This window comes from Esox lucius, chromosome 8 (genome assembly GCF_011004845.1).
Source record: "Esox lucius isolate fEsoLuc1 chromosome 8, fEsoLuc1.pri, whole genome shotgun sequence".
Classification (NCBI taxonomy): Eukaryota; Metazoa; Chordata; class Actinopteri; order Esociformes; family Esocidae; genus Esox; species Esox lucius.
In genome coordinates, this window is record NC_047576.1 from 26741893 (window position 1) to 26761062 (window position 19170).

Consider the following 19170-nt stretch of genomic DNA (forward strand, 5'->3'; position numbering starts at 1 on the left):
GACATTTTGAATGACATGGAAATGTTTTATTGTTGCTTTGTAGATCTATGGTGTCGTGGTTCCTTTTATGTTTGGTGTAAATCCATGAAGCTACAAGTGGAATTAAAAGGAAACGTAATGGATATTCTAAATACATTTATGTAATCTATTGAAATGACTCATAAAATGGCTAAGTGATCTGGGCAGGTGTGAATTAAATGACAGGGCCAAATTCTTCCCAGTCAGCGCTTGTGCACACACACACACACACACACACTCAAGGTCAGGAGCCACAGCTCTGTTTTGATGCCACGTCAGTATGTCAACCCTTACTGGCACTGAATGCCTTCCAAATGTTACCCAAGATCAGTTCCTATATAGTTTCATTCTTTGACCATGTGCCAATTTGGCACACAATAGTGTAGTGACTGACAGATGTAACCATCTGGAGAAATTCTCCTTCCTCAGATGATTTTCTTGGTCTCTTAATCATATGCCAAAGCTTTCCTCTGTTGTGTCATCTGCACATGTATCAGAACCAGACAGAAGCCATATTTCCCTGGATTCTATTGTACAATAGATGGTATACTGTTAAAGTAACTGTCCACTGAAAATCTCCCTTTTTAACCCAAATCGTTATGTTGGTTCATCCTATTATTTTAGGTGTGGCCTAAGCACAAATTGGAGGAAAAAGAACAAACACATTAAAAGCCTGACCTAAAACTTTAATGTTAAACATGCTGTTTAGAAAATGCTTGCTACTTCGTTTAGCATTATGATGTTGCTTTACCATTAAAGTGCACACAGAGAACGTTAATAATTAGAGGGAATAGGAATTCATCAACTTAACTGAAAAAATGATCAGTACTTTATTTTCCCATTTTTTTAAATAGAGTTTTCCTTCCTTGTCACTCTCCTCACTACAATAATTGTGTCATTAAATGTATCAAGATTATAGCTGTTGATTACTTCTATTTCATGGCAATACATTTCCACCAGCCACCTTGCTACATTGGTAACATACTGCTAATGGTATCTGCAGCTATCTAGCGTTCTGGCAATACTGGCCAGTTTACACATTTGATTAGCATTGTTCTCGTATGGATGATGAATATGTTGTGGGGAGACATAATGAGGGATGTTGTTGTCAATGATATTGACAAAAGGAGATCAGGATTGGCAGAGGAATGCTTTTAGGATGGGTCCTTGATGATGTGCATTCAGGTGGAATTCAAGATGTGTTAACCTGAGTTACTATCAACACCTTCTTGTTTGTTGTTTCTCTTTGTGTTGTTTCTTTGATGTTTTCCTTTTATAAGTGATATCATTAGATGGATTCTTCAATCCATCTAAGCTGTTCTTTCTTTTAAGCAGTGAAACAGTTGAAACAATATTTTGTTTATCTAGGTTTGTTATTATTGTCATTACACATGGTTTCACCAATTTTGGTTAAAATTAGCAAATTGAAAATGGATCTAACAGACATGATGATAAAGGCCCATGGCACAGTAAGGGTGGTGTACTGACAAACCACTAATGTGCCAAACTGTAGCCACTCACTCATTTTGACCTTTACAAAAACTAATATTTAGCCTCTGTGAACAAAGGAGTATAAATGCCACATATTGCAGGCCATTGGAAAGCCGAAGTGCAATGTTTAATAAGAAAGACCAGTTTCTGCATCATCGTGTATTACAATACAAACAATACACGCAACAGCCAAGTATAAAATCTGTCTCATTATTCTACGCACTTCATTACATTTCCTGGTCCAGTCATTAGGACACAGAAGGTAAGGAAATCTTACTAGTTTAGACCCGAACATCCTGACACGCCTGGTGATGTTTCAGGACGTTTCTTACTTCAGAAGTTTAAAAAATGTAACCTAACAGCGCCATAAAGGCCACATGATTATATCTCTGCATCCCTGTCACTCACTGTTTATACGTTTGGCACACATGCTCATGGTTTTGAATCTAGCTGGTTTGGTTCTGTGAAGTCCCAGGGGACACCATTAGACAGGAAAAATCCTCTGTCACATTCCGTGCATCTATGTCTCTCAACACAAAACAGGTGCAGTAACATTGGGTGAATGCTGAACCTTACCAACACTACTTGCCAATGAAACAAGGGTCTGTACGTTTTAGTGTTTCCCAACACCAGAGGCTAGTGTTTATGAGTGTCTGCGTTCATGGTTGGATAGCTTTCTCAAATTCCTTCCAAAAACCTTCCATTTACAGCTGTGTGATTTTTTTAAACAGAATTTAGCGATTACACCAGTCTGTCATTACAGAAGTGAAATCAGCACACCCTAGTGGACCCCCTTGTTTTTTGATAAATTAATCATTAAGAAACATTCAACATAAACAAATAGTATATTATATTTCAAGTTAAAACATTCCCTTAGCAAGTCGAATCACAAGTTGAGATCAGTCTTTCTGTCCTCTGACACAGAGTCATTCATTATTGGCTGTCATCAGGCCATGCATAAAAACCTGTACAATAATCCATTAGAAGATGCATAGGTCTTGTTATGAATAAAAGTTTATATTAACAGATTTTGGGACCCACTAAGCATCTGTGAATAATCACCTCAGTGTATAGATCAATAAACAAACCAGGCATTTTTTTATATTACAGTATTATTTTATGTATTAAGTGTATTATTGAGTTTCAAACTTAAGCTTGTATATTTTTCTAGTCTATGACACAGCACAGGTGCTTTCTTTGTGTTAAACATATTATGTGTTTGTTGTATACTTCTGCTAGATTTGTTTAAGACTAATGAAAAAGGTTCTGTGTGACTCTGGTTTAACCCAGTCCAGCATTAGGTTAATAGCCTGCAGTTTTGAGGGTGTTGATCCCTCATGGTGTTTATGTGCTTTTGCTTTTGTTTGAAGGGGTTGTTCATGGTCTGACTGAGGACACTACGCTGTAGTACAGAGTGTTTACTTTCATATCTCCAGAGAAATATTTAACTATGTTTCTTTTCTCTCAGCCCCAGTGTGTGTGTGTGTGTGTGTGTGTAAACAAATAGTGGTCAGTGCTTAAACCTGATGTAATACCAACCATTTGTTAGTGTCTTTCTCATACTTTCTGTTTCTTAAGAGTATATGTACTGGATTGTGGCCTTTGTGTGCGCAGGGGTGTTTTTCTGGCTTATGGGTTAGGTTTAGGACAAAGTTACATTTGGTTTAGGTCATTTCGGTTAGGGTTAGGCGTTATGTGTTACATTTAGAGGTGGACCTTAGCACATGGTTAGGCTTTAGCGTTGACTTTTGTTCTGACATAAAGGTTAGGTTATTGAGGGTAATTAAGGTTAGGATAGGGGTTAAGTATAGGTAAAATAAGCACACAAAAAAAGCTGGTCCTCACAAGGATAGATAAACAAATGTGTCTGTGTGTGAGTGTGTCTGTCTGTTTTTGTGTGTGTTTGTGTCTGTTCGTGTGCATGTTCTCTTAACAGTGTAATCCTCTCTCCAGTTGACATGAGGGAGATCAAGGAACTGCGGTTGGGAAAAGGATCCAGGGACTTCGAGCGTTATCCGGAGGAGGCTCGCAAACTAGACCCCTCCCACTGCTTCATTGTGCTTTACGGACTGGAATTCCGCCTCAAAACCCTCAGTGTGGCCGGTCAGTGTGTGTGTGCGTGTGTGTGTGTGTGTGCGTGTGCGTGTGTGTGTGCTTGCATGATGGGTTCCCTTCAATATCATCTGTCTCTGATATTTTGGATGGATGAGGGGGCGGCTGGTAGCTTAGTCTTTCCAGATATGTAATAATACGGTGCTACCAAAGCTACTGATCTGTGGGCTTGTTGGAACATTGGTATACAGATACACAACCTCTTCTATGCTGCCACAATTTTACATCCTTTAACTCATACTTTATACCTCTCTCTCCCTATCTCTCTTTCTTTGTCTATCTCTGTCATTCGTTTTCAATCTCCCTGTCTCTTTATCTCTCTCTGTTTTTCTTCTCTCTCAGCATTTAGTGAGGAGGAGGTGAATATGTGGATTACTGGACTCAGCTGGCTGATGCTGGATACTCAGAGAGCTTCTGCAACCCAGCAGATTGACAGGTACACGTGTGTGGGGGTTCCATCTCACTTTCTGTTTTTTTTAGCAGGCTCCAGTTTCTAGTTCAATTGATCTACTGGTTTCATCATCTGTTATTAGTATAACACAAACTGGAGAGAGGGGACAGCGTAAGGGTGTGGAGACGTGAACGTTTTGTTTGGGGTAATTGGGTGAAAACAGATGCTGCAGTTAATGTAGGGTAAGTATTTGGGGGTGGTGTTGAACCCTATGGTGTGTCGAAGAAATCTGAGAGTGTAACAGGATGAACACGTTTTATGTTTGTTTGACTGAAAGACACTGTAGTATTGTACATTCAACTGCAGTCAACACAGATCAACTCAACCACTCAGCAAACCCATTCCCGTCTTAACACTCTACTTTTCTTCATCCCTTCAGGTGGCTAAGAAGACAGTTTGAAGGGATGGACAGGAATCGTGAGGGCAGGTGAGTCAGACATCCTACCCCAGCTTCAGTCCTAGTCCTCTACTTTTCTGCATCCCTTCAGGTTCAGGCCTAGTCCTACCCCAGCTTCAGTCCTAGTCTTACCCCAGCTTCAGTCCTATTCTTACCCCAGCTTCAGGCCTAGTCTTACCCCAGCTTCAGGCCTAGTCTTACCCCAGCTTCAGGCCTAGTCCTACCCCAGCTTCAGTCCTAGTCCTCTACTTTTCTGCATCCCTTCAGGTTCAGGCCTAGTCCTACCCCAGCTTCAGTCCTAGTCTTACCCCAGCTTCAGTCCTATTCTTACCCCAGCTTCAGGCCTAGTCTTACCCCAGCTTCAGGCCTAGTCCTACCCCAGCTTCAGGCCTAGTCCTAGCCCTTCTCTCATCCTCATTCCTAGTCCCAAGCTCTTTCACTACATCCCCCCACCTCAGTCCAGCCCATTTTTGGGAGGAAGTTGTCCTGCACAAACAGCATGTCTGTCCAGCCTGATAAGGGGTAGGAACAGGAGATGTGATGGGCTGCGAGACGGCAACTTCCTGTTTTAATGGAAATAGAAAGAAGCTCAAATCAGAGCAAAATAAACCAGTGATAATAAATAACTTGCTGAACAAAAGATACTTGATTGAAAAGACCTGTAGAGAGAGAAGGAATGGGTTAACGTTGGGCAACAGTGAGAAAGGGAAAGATGGACAGACACATTGTCAGTACTCACAGTGGGCCATGTTGTTGAGTCCCACAGGAGGGAATGGACAGAACAGAGAGAGTGAGAGAAAACATAAATCATATAACAGAGTGACTGTTATACAGTGATACAAACAAGGAAACTAGAAAGGGTTTAAAGAGGTCTGGACACGGTTTAAAGAGAAATGTGGAGAAGGTTTGAAGAGAAGTCTGGAGAGGGTTTAAAGAGAGATCTAGAGAGGGTTTGAAGAGGAATCTGGAAAATGGTTTAAAGCAAAGTGTAGAAAATAAGAGATGGAACGATATATATACAGTGTCTCACAAAAGTGAGCACATCCCTCACATGTTTGCTAATATTTGAACACTGAAAAAATGACACTTTGCTACAATGTAAAGTAGTGAGTGTACAGCTTGTATAACAGTGTACATTTGCTGTCCCCTCAAAATAACTCAACAAACAGCCATTCATGTCTAAACCGCTGGCAACAAAAGTAGGGCCCAATTTGCCATTTTCCCTCCCCGGTGTCATGTGACTCGTTAGTGTTACAAGGTCTCAGGTGTGAATGGGGAGCAGGTGTGTTCAATTTGGTGTTATCGCTCTCAAACTCCCTCATACTGGTCACTGGAAGTTCAACATGGCACCTCATGGCAAAGAACTCTCTGAGGATCTTAAAAAAATAATTGTTGCTCTACATATAGATGGCCTAGGCTATAAGAACATTGCCAAGACCCTGAAACTGAGTTGCAGCACGGTGGCCAAGATCATACAGCAGTTTAACAGGACAGGTTCCACTCAGAACAGGCCTCGCCATGGTCGACCAAAGAAGTTGAGTGCACGTGCTCAGCGTCATATCCAGAGGTTGTCTTTGGGAAATAGACGTATGAGTGCTGCCAGCATTGCTGCAGAGGTTGAAGGGGTGGGGGGTCTGCCTGCCAGCGCTCAGACCTGTGATGGAAATTCCATGTATCGACACTCGGAGTAAGGAACACAGAGACAAAAAGTTCTCTTGGCACATACTAACAGTTTTATTGACTATTATGCAAATATGAGAGACGCGTCAAACGCTTACAGACATAATCATCAAAGGAGTCTCTAACTCCATACATGAACAATCCATATTTATTACATAGAAAAAGGGGTGTGGTAAGTCGTCGCCCATCGGTCTCATGTCAATCAAACACATGCCCTTTGTTCTATCACATGTCCTGGGCTTGACACAAGGGACATGGTGTCTTCCCTCATGTGGTTAACTTTCTCAACCCTTAAGGGAAACTTAAAGCATCTAGACAACCTATAGGTCAGCATGATTAACCCTACAACCTACTGTGACCAATCAAGAATGCCCCCTAAGACATATACCAGATCCCCTCTCCTACATTTCTAAGGAACAGAAAGGACTGACACCTTCTTTGTCTGGGCAGGAGGACATGGCCCAAATACCTAATAATCCTCTGATATTATACAGACATGTGTGTCACAATCAAAGTAAAGATTTACATACCAGCCAATAGAAAGACAGACATTTCTCAAATGTACCTTAGTTCAAAATTTCCATAACAGACCATAGGCCACACACTGCATCAAATTGGTCTGCAATGGCTGTCGTCCCAGAAGGAAGCCTCTTCTAAAGATGATGCATAAGAAAGCCTGCAAACAGTTTGCTGAAGACAAGCAGACTAAGGACATGGATTACTGGAACCATGTCCTTTGGTCTGATGAGACCAAGTTAAACTTATTTGGTTCAGATGGTGTCAAGCGTGTGTGGTGGCAACCAGGTGAGGAGTACAAAGACAAGTGTGATAACATGATAACGACCCCAAACACACCTCCAAGACGACCACTGCCTTGCTAAAGAAGCTGAGGGTAAAGGTGATGGGCTGGCCAAGCATGTCTCCAGACCAAAACCCTATTGAGCATCTGTTGGGCATCCTCAAACAGGAGGTAGAGGAGTACAAGGTCTTTAACATCCACCAGCTCCGTGATCTCGTCATGGAGGAGTGGAAGAGGACTCCAGTGGCAACCAGTGAAGCTATGGTGAACTCAAAGTAAAATAAGTGGTCGCACAAAATATTGACAATTTGGGCCCAATGTGGACATTTTCACTTAGGAGTTTACTCACATTTGTTGCCAGCGGTTTAGACATTAATGGGTGTGTGTTGTGTTATTTTGAGGGGACAGCAAATTTACACAGCTATACAAGCTGTATACTCACTACTTTGCAGCGGAGATATACATATACAGTGAATATAAAAAGTCTACACACCCCTGTTAAAATGTCAGGTTCTTGTGATGTAAAAGAATGAGACAAAGATAAACCATGTCAGAACTTTTGCCACCTTTAATGTAACCTATAACGTGAACAATTCAATTGAAAAACAAACTGAAATCTTTAAGGAAAAAAAAAATGTCAACTCATAATAACCTGGTTGCATAAGTGTGCACAAACTAATACTTTTTTGAAGCACCTTTTGATTTTATTACAGCACTCAGTCTTTTTGGGTAGGAGTCTATTGGCATGGCACACCTTGACGTGGCAATATTTGCCCACTCTTCTTTCCCAAAGCACTCAAATTTGTCAGATTGCGAGGACATATCCTGTGCACAGCCCTCTTCAGATCACCCCACAGATGTTCAATTGGATTCAGGTGTGGGCTGTGGCTGGGCCATTTCAAAACGTCTTCTGGTGAAGCCATGCTTTTGTGTATTTGGATGTGTGTTTTCGGTCGTTGTCGTGCTGAAAGGTGAACTTCCTCTTCATCTTCAGCTGTCTTACGGACGCCTGAAGGTTTTCTGCCAAAATTGCCTGGTATTTGGAACTGTTTAGAATTCCCTCCACCCTGACTAAGGCCCCAGGTCCAACTCAAGAAAAACAGCCCCAAAGCATGATGCTGCCACCACCATACTTCACTGTGGGTATGGTGTTCTTTGTGTGATGTGCAGTGTTGTTTTTGAGCCAAACATCTTTTGGAATTATGGCCAAAAAGTTCAACATTGGTTTCATCAGACCATAACACATTTTCCCACATGCTTTTGGGGGACTTGCAAATTTCAGCCGGGCTTGGATGTTTTTCTTAGTAAGGAAAAGCTTCCGTCTTGCCACCCTACCTCATAGCCCATTCATATGAAGAAGAACATGTAGCACACAGCCAGTGCTTACCAGGTATTCCTGCATTTCCTTTTATGTTGCTGTAGGCCTCTTGGAAGCCTCCCTGACCAGTTATCTTCTCGTCTTTTCATAAATAAGTTCTTGGTAATGTCTCTGTTGTGCCATATTTTCTGGCTTCACTGTGTTCCATGGTATATCTAATGCTTTGGAAATTCTTTTGTACCCTTCTCCTGACTGATATCTTTCAACAATAAGATCCTTCTGATGCTATGGAAGCTCTCTGCGGACCATGGCTTTTGCTCTGAGATTCAACTAAGAAAAACAGCTGAACTTTATTTGTGATTAATCAGAGTCACTTTAAATGATGGCACTTTAAATTGAAAACAACCACATCCCCAGTTATAAGAGGGTGTGCACACTTATGCAACCAGGTTATTGTAAGGTTTTTAGTTTTCATTTTTCACCCTCAAAGATTTTTGTTTGTTTTTCAATTGAATTGTTCACATTATAGGTTATTTTAACAGTGGAAGAAGTTCTGACGTGATTTATCTTTGTCTCTTTCTTTTACATCACAAAAACCTGGCATTTTAACAGGGGTGTGTAGACTTTTTATATCCACTGTATATATATAGCTATAAAGTATATGAGGGAAGAGAGGTATAATAATTAGAGGCTGAGACCCAAAGACAGAAAGAGAGAGAGACAGAAGTTTGATCTGAGAGAGAGTATGATATCCAGTGTGCACCGGACCCAGCCAGACCCAACCCTGCCCCCCTCCTTTGGCCCGTCCGGTCGAAGCAGACTGAGAGAAAGAAATCCCTACCATGCTCTCCGCCCCTTCCTGTAGAGCCGAAACAATAAGCTCTGGCAGGAGCTTTTCCGGCTGTCACTCCAGGCCATAGCTCTGGTTCTAAAAAGAACTGTTCTCTATTTGAGAACCAGAACCTTTCCTTGAATGACTTGTTGCTCCTGGCTCTTTTTGACAGCAGGTTTGGTTGACATTAAATCATCATTCTATATACATTATGTACATTTCAGAATAATTTAAAGAAACTTGTCCTGGAGTTTTTCGTAATAACTTTCAGTGACAGAAGGTTCCTTGCCGTCTCTGGGATTCGATCTAGCAACCTTTGGGTTACTGGTCAGATGCTCTTAACTGCTAGACTATTTGCTTCCTTCTGCAAGTAGGAGTAATACCATTTGATATAAAATTGGTACACTTCTATGGTTCTCGATCTAGGACATAGAACATTTTAAAACAACTAAACAAAGCTGTATTTTTCTAAAACTGTCAGTTGGCTAAACTATGCCCCCAGCTGGTTCAGACTAGTACTGACTGAGTCAATGAGATAGATGGAACTGACTGAAGTTCAGCATCATGTAAACAGCGGTTACATACAATTATCTAGTCAGTTATGTAATATTTTATCTGTTATGTCTCTTGTTCCTGTCCAGCATTACAGTGAAAGATGTGAAGGCCCTGTTACCTCAGATCAACTACAGAGTCCCCAACATGCGCTTTCTAAAAGATAAGCTACAGGTAACATTACCTGAAATTATAGTTATTCACAGGCTGACCTCAGTGTTAGGAGAGGATCAGTAACTTGTCTACTTTTTTTCTGGACAGGAAGTGGAAGCCCGGTGTGATCTCTCCTTTCCTCACTTTGCTCAGCTCTACAGAACACTGATGTTTGACGCACAGAGGAGTGTGAGTATTAAAACTCAGGCACACACACATGGACACATACATATCCCATCCCTGTTTCCCTACCTAACCTGTCTTTCCTCCATTCCCTCAGATCATTGAGCAGCTGGAGCTTTCTTTCCCCCTCCGGTAAGTCCTCCACTGCTCCTCCTACTGTCTCTCTTTGTCATCCCATATTTTAATTTTATATATCTCCTCACCTCAACTTTCTTTTTCCCTCTGTGTGTGTGTGTGTGTAGGAACGTGGACAGACCGGAGCTGTGTCAGATCTCTTTGTACGACTTCCAGAAGTTTCTACAGCTGGATCAGAAGGTACTGGCACAAATCAAACACACATGTTAAGATGCTGTTCAGTAAACCAGATGCTGCTGTTACTGTGGAGCTCAGTCCATGGAGATGTACTAGAGAACTCATCTAATTGTTTCTGTGATAGCATGGACAGTGCCATTGGAGCCTTTGTTCATTTAAAAGTAGTCAATTTCTTTCTTCTTTTTCTTCTTCTTTGTCTTCGGCTTCTTCTTCCTCTTAGCCAAGACTAACTGCCACCTGTAGATTTACTCAACAAAATAATTCATTTGTTGATCCCTCCTGATGACCTTGATCGAATTCTTTGATCCTTAACCCATAGGAAGTCCCACTCACCAGCCGACTACTTTAAAATGGTGAACATCCTCACTGGTACTCCTCCAAGTCAGCCCTCTATCCAATTATATGGCAGAGATGTGTTTCCTGGTCACATGTTGATGATGTCGTGGCCTTGTGACACATGCAGGAGTCGTGGGCGTCAGACCTGAACCGGGTCAGAGAGGTCCTGATGGGGTACCTGAGGGGTGGTCCACTGACAGAACCTGTGCTGCAGCTGGATGAGGTGAGAAACATGCACACACTGTCAAGCTCTGATCCCACTCTCCTGTCTGACCAAAACTCAGTCCAATCTGCCTGTCCTAACACCAGTCAATTACTTCAAAGGTAGCCCATTTCAGCCTAATAAAAAAAATCCAGATACTTCTTAGTAACGGTATCCAAGCCCAAACAAGAGTGTAGGTACTTGAGTGCATGTGAATACACACATGTAGTTCTGTTTGTGTTACATGCGTTAAGTTTACTAAAGCTCACTAGTTAGGCTAGGATTTTTATGTCTCCCCAGCCCACAGGTTTCTCTTTACCCACAAGCATTTGCTACTCAGCTTCTACCATTGAAAAATCCCCTAAGTAATTTCTGTCTTTCATACAGCCTCCTCATCAGTACATTATTTACCAGTCCAAAGCGACCCTTTACCCCTTGAATCTGATTGTTTCAGGACATAGTTTGTAGGGTATGATATATCTGATGGCCTCTGCATAGATGTAATAATGTTTTCATGCTGCTCCTACCTCCTTCTGAGTTTTGGTTGCTGATGCAGTTTTGAATGTGTGAAAATGAAAGTGTTTGCACTCATACTCCCTCAAGTAACGTTCACACAAAAAAAACATAAATATTACTCTGGGACAATAGAGAGAAATGAGCTGGCAGTAGCCATATATTGCTTTACCAGGAGGAACAAACTCACATCAATGCTGAAGAAGGCCGAAGAAGCCCAATCAAGATATAAGGGATCAGACATAAGGTACTAGAAGTTGCCTCCAGGCAATATGTCATGCACACAAACGTCTGAAAGGAGACAGAAACGACCCCATTCACCATAAAATGCCATTATAATAAATTCACACACCGCTGCGACTGGGAAGCATGCAATCAAACAACAAAGGATATGGAAACCTTAGCAGTTCTTCAGAACAGAGTGTTCTTTATCAGTCTCTTTATGGCTAGCCCTTCTGGGACCCTTTAGTTTCTCATCCAGCGCCAATACCTCTCTCTCCCCACTCCATCTGAGCCATGTGTTTAGACAGAGAGGTATGCCTAACATCAGTGCAGTTGGAGTTCCCAGCTAGTCGAACCAATGGCGTGATGGGGCCAGCAGGTAATGGAAGCACATTAGCTCTCATTTCGGGGAATGCAGTTCTCTATAGGGAGCGCAGGCTGGTTCTCTTCCTCGGAAAGCCCTTAGAGCAGGGTCTTGCGTTAGCCTGTGTCCGGAACCAGCACTCTCTGCCATGGTCCCACCCTGAGAAGTTTCAGCTGGTTCCTCTTGTTACGATATGCACCATGGCTTCCTGGAACGCCGTCATGCTCTGAGGACCCAGCCCTTTCATGACGTCTTGAGCCCCTCCCCTCTGCCTTTGTCCAGTCTGCCCCACCTCAGGTCACCCCTGGGAGCACTGTGGTTGTGCAACAACGTTGGCAAATGCTGATACAACATTCTTGCAGGGCTATTTATGGAGGTCGAGATAACATAGTCTTCCTGAACAGCTTTTGGCATTTGGTGCTTCACTGGGACAGGACCCAAGGAGTAGCCACCTAAAACACTCCCTAAACTTGCCATAGTCCTTTGTTCTAATTATTTCCCAATGACTACTGGGAGAATGTTCTACAAATTATTTTGATGGTAATTTCTTGTTTTTAAAAGTTATTTTATTTGTTGATAAATGCATTTATTTAATACCACCATTATTAATCTCTTTGTGTGTCTAGGGCATTGAAGGTGTCATTATTTCTTAAAAAACTTTCTCTATGCCATACCATCCTGTCCTTGTTTTATCCAGTCTGATTTATGCAACAGACATCATAGACCACTTCCTGGACATTTTCTGATATTCCACTCTCTAGCAGCTGCCACTTAAAATACCATACACCTATAGAAATATGTCTATATTATAAGATTATTCCAAGAAGCACAGAACCTGTCCATGTATTCCCACATGGTTCATATATTCCTGACCAGCCCCCAAATTGTTGACCGTCCTTTGTCTGCAGGCCATTTAGTATTGTATGTATATACCTGTGTGTAGTACATGTGTCAGGCTCTGGAGGCTGGTCTTTCCTGACACATCATTTGCTTCCATATATATTGGAACGGGGGGCCATTAATCAGTGAATTGTGTCATGGAAGCTGAGACTTGAAGTTTTGGACGGTAACCAATAAATTCGGTTGTCAACTGAAACTCTAAGTATGTTTGTACATACGTGTGTGTGCATATGTAAATATAATTCTCTGTATAGGCAACAAGTGTCCTTGAGCAGTCATGAGTCCTAGAGCTCATTTGTAAGTCCAGGAATCTTTTTTCTCCACCGCCCACGGGTTTCTCTCTGCCCGCAAAAAATTTCTATTCAGCTTTAGCCACCAAAATGATAATTAAAAGCTTTCCACTTTTCAGCATGTACACACACACACACACTGGTACTCTGGTCTGCTAATCCTCTAAGGTTTTTCTCTCTGTTCAGTTCCTGACATTCCTGTACTCCAAGGAAAACTCAGTGTGTGATCCTCGACCTGCTTCTGTTGTCTCTGATGACATGAAACGACCCCTGTCCCAGTACTGGATCTCATCATCACACAACACGTAGGGACACAACTCCCCTCTACCTCTCTACACCACTAACTCTCTTTACACCTCTATATTTCTCTAAAACTCTACCTCTCTCTACACCTCTATATCTCTCTACACCTCTGCCTCTCTCTAAATCTGTACCTCTCTCTACACCTCTATATCTCTCTACACCTCTATCTGTCTACACCTCTATATTTCTCTACATCACTACCTCTCTCTACATCTCTGTATCTCTACACCTCTGCCTCTCTCTAAATCTGTACCTCTCTCTACACCTCTATATCTCTCTACACCTCTGCCTAGCTCTACACCTCTATATCTCTCTAAACCTCTATCTGTCTACACCTCTATATTTCTCTACATCACTACCTCTCTCTACACCTCTGTATCTCTACACCTCTGCCTCGCTCTAAACCTGTACCTCTCTCTACACCTCTGCCTCTCTCTAAACCTGTACCTCTCTCTACACCTCTGTATCTCTCCAGTTCTCTCCAACTCTCTCCACTATATCTCATTTTTACCTCTCTTTAAACACTTTACCCAACCCCTCTCTTTCTTCTCTCTATGTCTCTACACATCCTTCCGTTTCTCCATGCCTTTCTACACCATTCTATATTTCACACTAGAACCTGTGTCAAACTACATCTATCAATGTATCCCTCTCTCTCCCTCTCTCCCTAATTCTATAATTTATACTGCTCGTTCGATCTTCAATTGTAACTCTCTTCTTCTTCTCCTTCCCTCTCGCTCTACCTGTCTCTCTCCCCTTTCCCTCTGTCTCTCTGTCTTTTCCTCTCACCGCCTTTCTCCCAGGTATCTGACTGGTGATCAGTTCTCCAGCGAATCATCTCTGGAAGCATATGCCCGCTGTCTGAGGATGGGCTGTCGCTGCATAGAACGTGAGCTATTTATTCCTCCATCTCTCTCTGGCCCTCCGCATCTTGCACTCTGTATAATGGGAAATAAAATCCACCCCACTCCCAATCTCTGACCTTTGTCCTCTGACCTCATCCTTTATGTGAACATGGTATCAGTGGATTGCTGGGATGGGCCCGATGACCTGCCAATCATCTACCACGGCCACACTCTCACCTCCAAGATCAAGTTCCTGGACGTGCTGCACACCATCAAAGAACATGCCTTTGTCACGTCAGAGTAAGTAGAGACACCTGAGAAGCACACACACACACACACACACACTGACATATTCCCTGTCTTTATGTGTGTCTGACGTGTGTTTCTTCATGTGCATCATGTGTGTATACATTCAGGTACCCAGTGATTCTGTCCATTGAGGACCACTGTAGTGTGGTCCAGCAGAGAAACATGGCTACTCACTTTAAGAAGGTGTTTGGAGACCTGCTGCTGACCAAACCTGTGGACATTAACACCGACCAGCTGCCCTCGCCCTACCAGCTACGCAGGAAGATACTCATTAAGGTGACGGTCAAAAACCCTGAACATAACACGACCGTAACAAGTCTATGTCTTGGGTCTGAAATGGCAAAATGAACCCTAATGAATGTCACACATCCCATATGCGTTGATATTTTATAATGAAACTAAACAGTGTTTCTGATTCAGCATAAAAAATATACTGTATGTGCATTCAATATAAGAAACTAATACCTGTGTCTATTTTAGCTATAGAAACTAAAGCGTTTTGGTTTCTTTCAGCATAAGAAACTGGTGGAAGGCACTCTGTATGAAGAAGTGACGTCAGCCAGTTACTCAGAGAATGACATTAGTAACTCCCTGAAAAATGGCATCCTCTATCTGGAAGACCCCATTGACCATGTGAGTGTGTGTTTGACTGTGTTTGAAAGAGCTTCCACATACAGTATGTGTATGCTAATTACCTCTGTGCGTGTTTCAGACATGGACACCACACTACTTTGTTCTGACCAGTAATAAGATCTACTACTCAGAAGAGACCTCTCATTACCAGACGGCTGAGGAAGAGGACGAAGAGGAAGTATGCAAAGAGGTGAGAGCCATGGTGACAAACGTGAGTGAATCAAACAATGCTTGCTAATTCATACAGTTTTCTCTTTGGTCATAACTTCTGGAACGTCCTAGAAAAAAAAGTCAGTCAACCCGTTCAGAAACTACCTTAAATGTTGTGTGGAAAAGTGCGTAATGTGATGGTGAGATATACTCCATAAATAGCAGGATGTTGAATTAAGTGGAAAGGAATGTGTTATTATTAGTACTTCCAATCACTCTTTTCTTTCGTTCTTTCTTTCCCTCTCTCACCCCACCCAGGAGTGTAACAACAACGATCAGCACTGTGCAGAGAGTTGGTTCCATGGCAAGTTGGGAGGGGGCCGAGATGGGAGGCAGGTTGCAGAGAAACTGCTGCAGGAGTACTGTGAGGGCGGAGCCAAGGATGGGACCTTCCTGGTCCGAGAGAGTGAGACCTTCGTAGGAGACTACACTCTGTCCTTCTGGTCTGTTACCCATCAACCCGCCCTTTACCGCTCCTCCCCCATCCTTTCTTTCACCCACCCATCACTCCCCTGTTTTTGTTCTGGTCAATGACAGTGAGACATTTGCAGGAGGCTACATCCTTATTTATTACATCGCTTTATTGTTTGCTCTCTCTCTTTCTAACTCTCTGTTTCTGTCCCTCTCTTCCCTCCGTCTTTCTCTCTCTGTGGCTCCAATCCTCTAGGCGATCTGGGCGTGTTCAGCACTGCAGGATCCACTCCCGCCAGGAGTCTGGCTCCACCCACTACTACCTGACGGACAACCTAGTGTTTGACAGCCTGTACAGACTCATCTGCCACTACAGAGATACGCCCCTACGCTGCAATGAGTTTGAGATGAGGCTGGGCAGCCCTGTTCCACAGCCCAACGCACATGAGAACAGAGAGTAAGGGGTCGGGGGGGGGGGGGGGGGGGGGGGGGTTGTAGGGAGTGACACTGAATGTCCCCCGCGTTCACATATACACACTGTTTGTGAGTGATGTGTGTGTGTGTATGTGTGTGTGTGTCGTATCCAGGTGGTTCCACTCCAGTTTGTCCCGTGTCCAGGCTGAACACATGTTGATGAGGGTACCCAGGGATGGGGCCTACCTGGTCCGCAAACGCAATGAGGTCCATTCATACGCTATCTCCTTCAGGTAATGCCCGTGGGGGGGATAGAACATTTAGAACATTACCCTATAAAACATTGTTTTCTAGGTTAACACCCCACCACCACCACCACTCTTTCTTACTGTCTCTCTCTTTCCACAGGGCTGAGGGTAAGATCAAACACTGTCGCATTCAGCAGGAGGGCCGTATGTTCATGTTGGGGAGCTCGGCGGAGTTCGAGAGCCTGGTTGACCTGGTCAGCTACTATGAGAAACACCCCCTGTACCGCAAGATGAGGCTCCGCTACCCCATTAATGAGGACACGCTGGACCGCATGGGCACCACGGTAACACACGCACTCACATGTCGAAACAGCGTCTAGATCCCTCCAACATGTGTGTTTTATAATGCATGTGTTTTTAATGTGTTTTGAATGCATGTGTTTTGAATGCATATTTTTTATCTCTCTATTCAGGAGCTAGACTACGGAGCGCTGTATGAAGTCAGAACCCCACACTTCTACGTTGAAGCCAACAAGATGCCAATGGCAAGGGTAAGTGACACATTATGGTGTATGTGTTTGTGTGTGTTAACAAGACACAGAAAGTTAATACATTTTTAGGTTATGGTTAGGTGGGCTGACATTTGAGGTGTGGATTTTAGTGAAAGTGTGGTCCACACTGTCTGATTAATGGTGTTCAGTGGTTTTGATTTGGTCTTGTGTTACAGTGTACGGTCAAAGCCTTGTATGACTACAGACCCCAGAGAGACGATGAGCTATGTTTCCCAAAACAGGCCCTCATCCTTAGTGTGGACAAACAGGAGGGAGGCTGGTAAGGAGAGGAGGGTTTAGGGAGGCTGTTGAGAGGGCAGGGTAATTATATCTTCCCTGAGTAGATACAACGGCATACTCTGCCATTTTTAACTTGCTTGCATTTCCCTCATCTGGCCCCTAGGTGGCGAGGTGACTATGGAGGGAAGAAGCAGCTCTGGTTTCCTGCCAACTATGTAGAAGAAGTCCCCAACTCACCCGCCCTTGAGACAGGAGACGAGGCAGTATGTTATAGCATAGGCCTTCGTGTGCTATTCAGACATTCAGGCATTTATGATACTGACACACACATATACACACACAAACCTTCAACAGCAGGTAGAGGGAAATTAACCTTACTTCCTGCTTCCTGTGTCCTGGTCCAGTCAACAGAGAACAGTCCTCTAGGAACCTTACTCAAGGGCTTCATTGATGTTCCCACCTGTCACGTAGGTGAGTCTATGTGATGATTCATTGATTCTTGTCTAATGGAACAGTTCGAGATGATCTTGTATCAATAATAAATGCAGTCTATCATTTTAATAATAATACTTTATTGAAATTACATAATTTTTCATCGCAGAAAGAATCTCAAAGCGCTTAGGGTGCATAGTTACCACATGGAGAATACAAAAGAGTACTAAACTCAGTTTCCAATCAATCATACATGCCAAAATGGAGGCTGTTTTATTTTCTATTTAAAAAAGTAATAATTTTACTTCCACAGCTTATTTTGCTGTGATCTACACATCAAAATCTGTTTTGAATTAGGTATTTTGACTGTCCCTACATTTCAAGGAAAGAAATTTACATTCTCCTTCTTTTTGGGATGTAGTACTGGTGAAATCTTCTTTTTCTCATGTTACCAACACTGCTCTTACTGCTGTCTGCCGTTTGGCTATTGGACATTTGTGTCTTTCTTGTGGCTGCATGGCTACGGGCTGTCTGGTGGGATGGCCAACATTTGGCTTCATTCTGATAGGAGAATAAGCAAGGAGCAGCTTTTTATGGGTGGAGCCAGACTGTTGTCTTGTTTGTAGCTGCTGATTGGCTAGGTCGGACTTGAGTCTTGGTAGTAGGTCGTCATGGGCTAGGCCAGACTGTTATGTTCCTAGTAAATATTGATTGATGGTTTTCCCCAACACAAATATCCATAGGCTGCTCATCCTGATGACAGGGGACTTTACTCTGTCATAGGTCATTGTTATTATTATCAATCTGGGGCCCATTAGTTCAGTCCATGAAATCATAAACGTTAAAAACGTTAAAAGTTAAAAGTTATACACAGACACACAGTGTTGTAAAGGGCCAAGGGACACCCTGTCACACGCTGATGTGACACACTCTAGTCAGGGTTTATGAAGAGCAAAGGAGGGTTGTCATCTTGGAAGAAGCCTCCTCCACTTTCTACTGTGTGATCTGTTAGATAGGCTGTTAAATGGGCCACACACAAATACAGCACGGCATAATACACACTTCAAACGTACTAAACGCATCCTCCTTCCCTCACACGCACAAATTCACATTTGCAGGTGTTTTCTAGATTCAAGTTAGTTACAATTTCAATACTTTTTCATAGCCAAAATGTATTACAAGGGTGTTATCTGAATTTACATTATGGATGCTACTTGCTGTTCACATCCATAGAGGTACTATATTATTTTAACCTTTTTGTGCTCTGCGCTTTGCTTAAAAAATAGTTTTACAAAAATACACTGGTGCTATTTTTCTTGAGACATTCTGATTTGAGGTCTCTGCCCCACTTACTGCAGAATCAATTACCTATAATTTCAATTATTGTTTCCTTTGGTACTAATCCTAAAATCTGGAATGCTGTACATCCCTTCACAAAGGCGTAATTCT

At 42.7% G+C, this 19170-nt stretch overlaps 1 protein-coding gene across 2 annotated transcripts in view; it reads left to right on the plus strand.

Annotated features, from left to right (window-relative positions):
* The window catches only part of LOC105011953 (1-phosphatidylinositol 4,5-bisphosphate phosphodiesterase gamma-1), a 42275-nt gene that overhangs the window by 14387 nt on the left and 8718 nt on the right, over positions 1-19170 (plus strand). The window contains exons 2-23 of one of the 2 annotated variants that reach the window (XM_010872455.3): positions 3463-3612; positions 3964-4057; positions 4452-4499; positions 9740-9824; positions 9912-9992; positions 10084-10118; positions 10229-10301; positions 10762-10857; positions 13312-13430; positions 14232-14317; positions 14453-14573; positions 14690-14858; positions 15096-15215; positions 15295-15426; positions 15684-15868; positions 16093-16293; positions 16424-16543; positions 16659-16842; positions 16972-17049; positions 17226-17329; positions 17453-17552; positions 17694-17760. In XM_010872455.3, coding sequence (XP_010870757.2) covers positions 3463-3612; positions 3964-4057; positions 4452-4499; positions 9740-9824; positions 9912-9992; positions 10084-10118; positions 10229-10301; positions 10762-10857; positions 13312-13430; positions 14232-14317; positions 14453-14573; positions 14690-14858; positions 15096-15215; positions 15295-15426; positions 15684-15868; positions 16093-16293; positions 16424-16543; positions 16659-16842; positions 16972-17049; positions 17226-17329; positions 17453-17552; positions 17694-17760 — 2448 coding nt within the window. The remainder of the gene's footprint in view (positions 1-3462; positions 3613-3963; positions 4058-4451; positions 4500-9739; positions 9825-9911; positions 9993-10083; positions 10119-10228; positions 10302-10761; positions 10858-13311; positions 13431-14231; positions 14318-14452; positions 14574-14689; positions 14859-15095; positions 15216-15294; positions 15427-15683; positions 15869-16092; positions 16294-16423; positions 16544-16658; positions 16843-16971; positions 17050-17225; positions 17330-17452; positions 17553-17693; positions 17761-19170) is intronic. The other variant, XM_010872456.3, reaches the window with a different exon arrangement.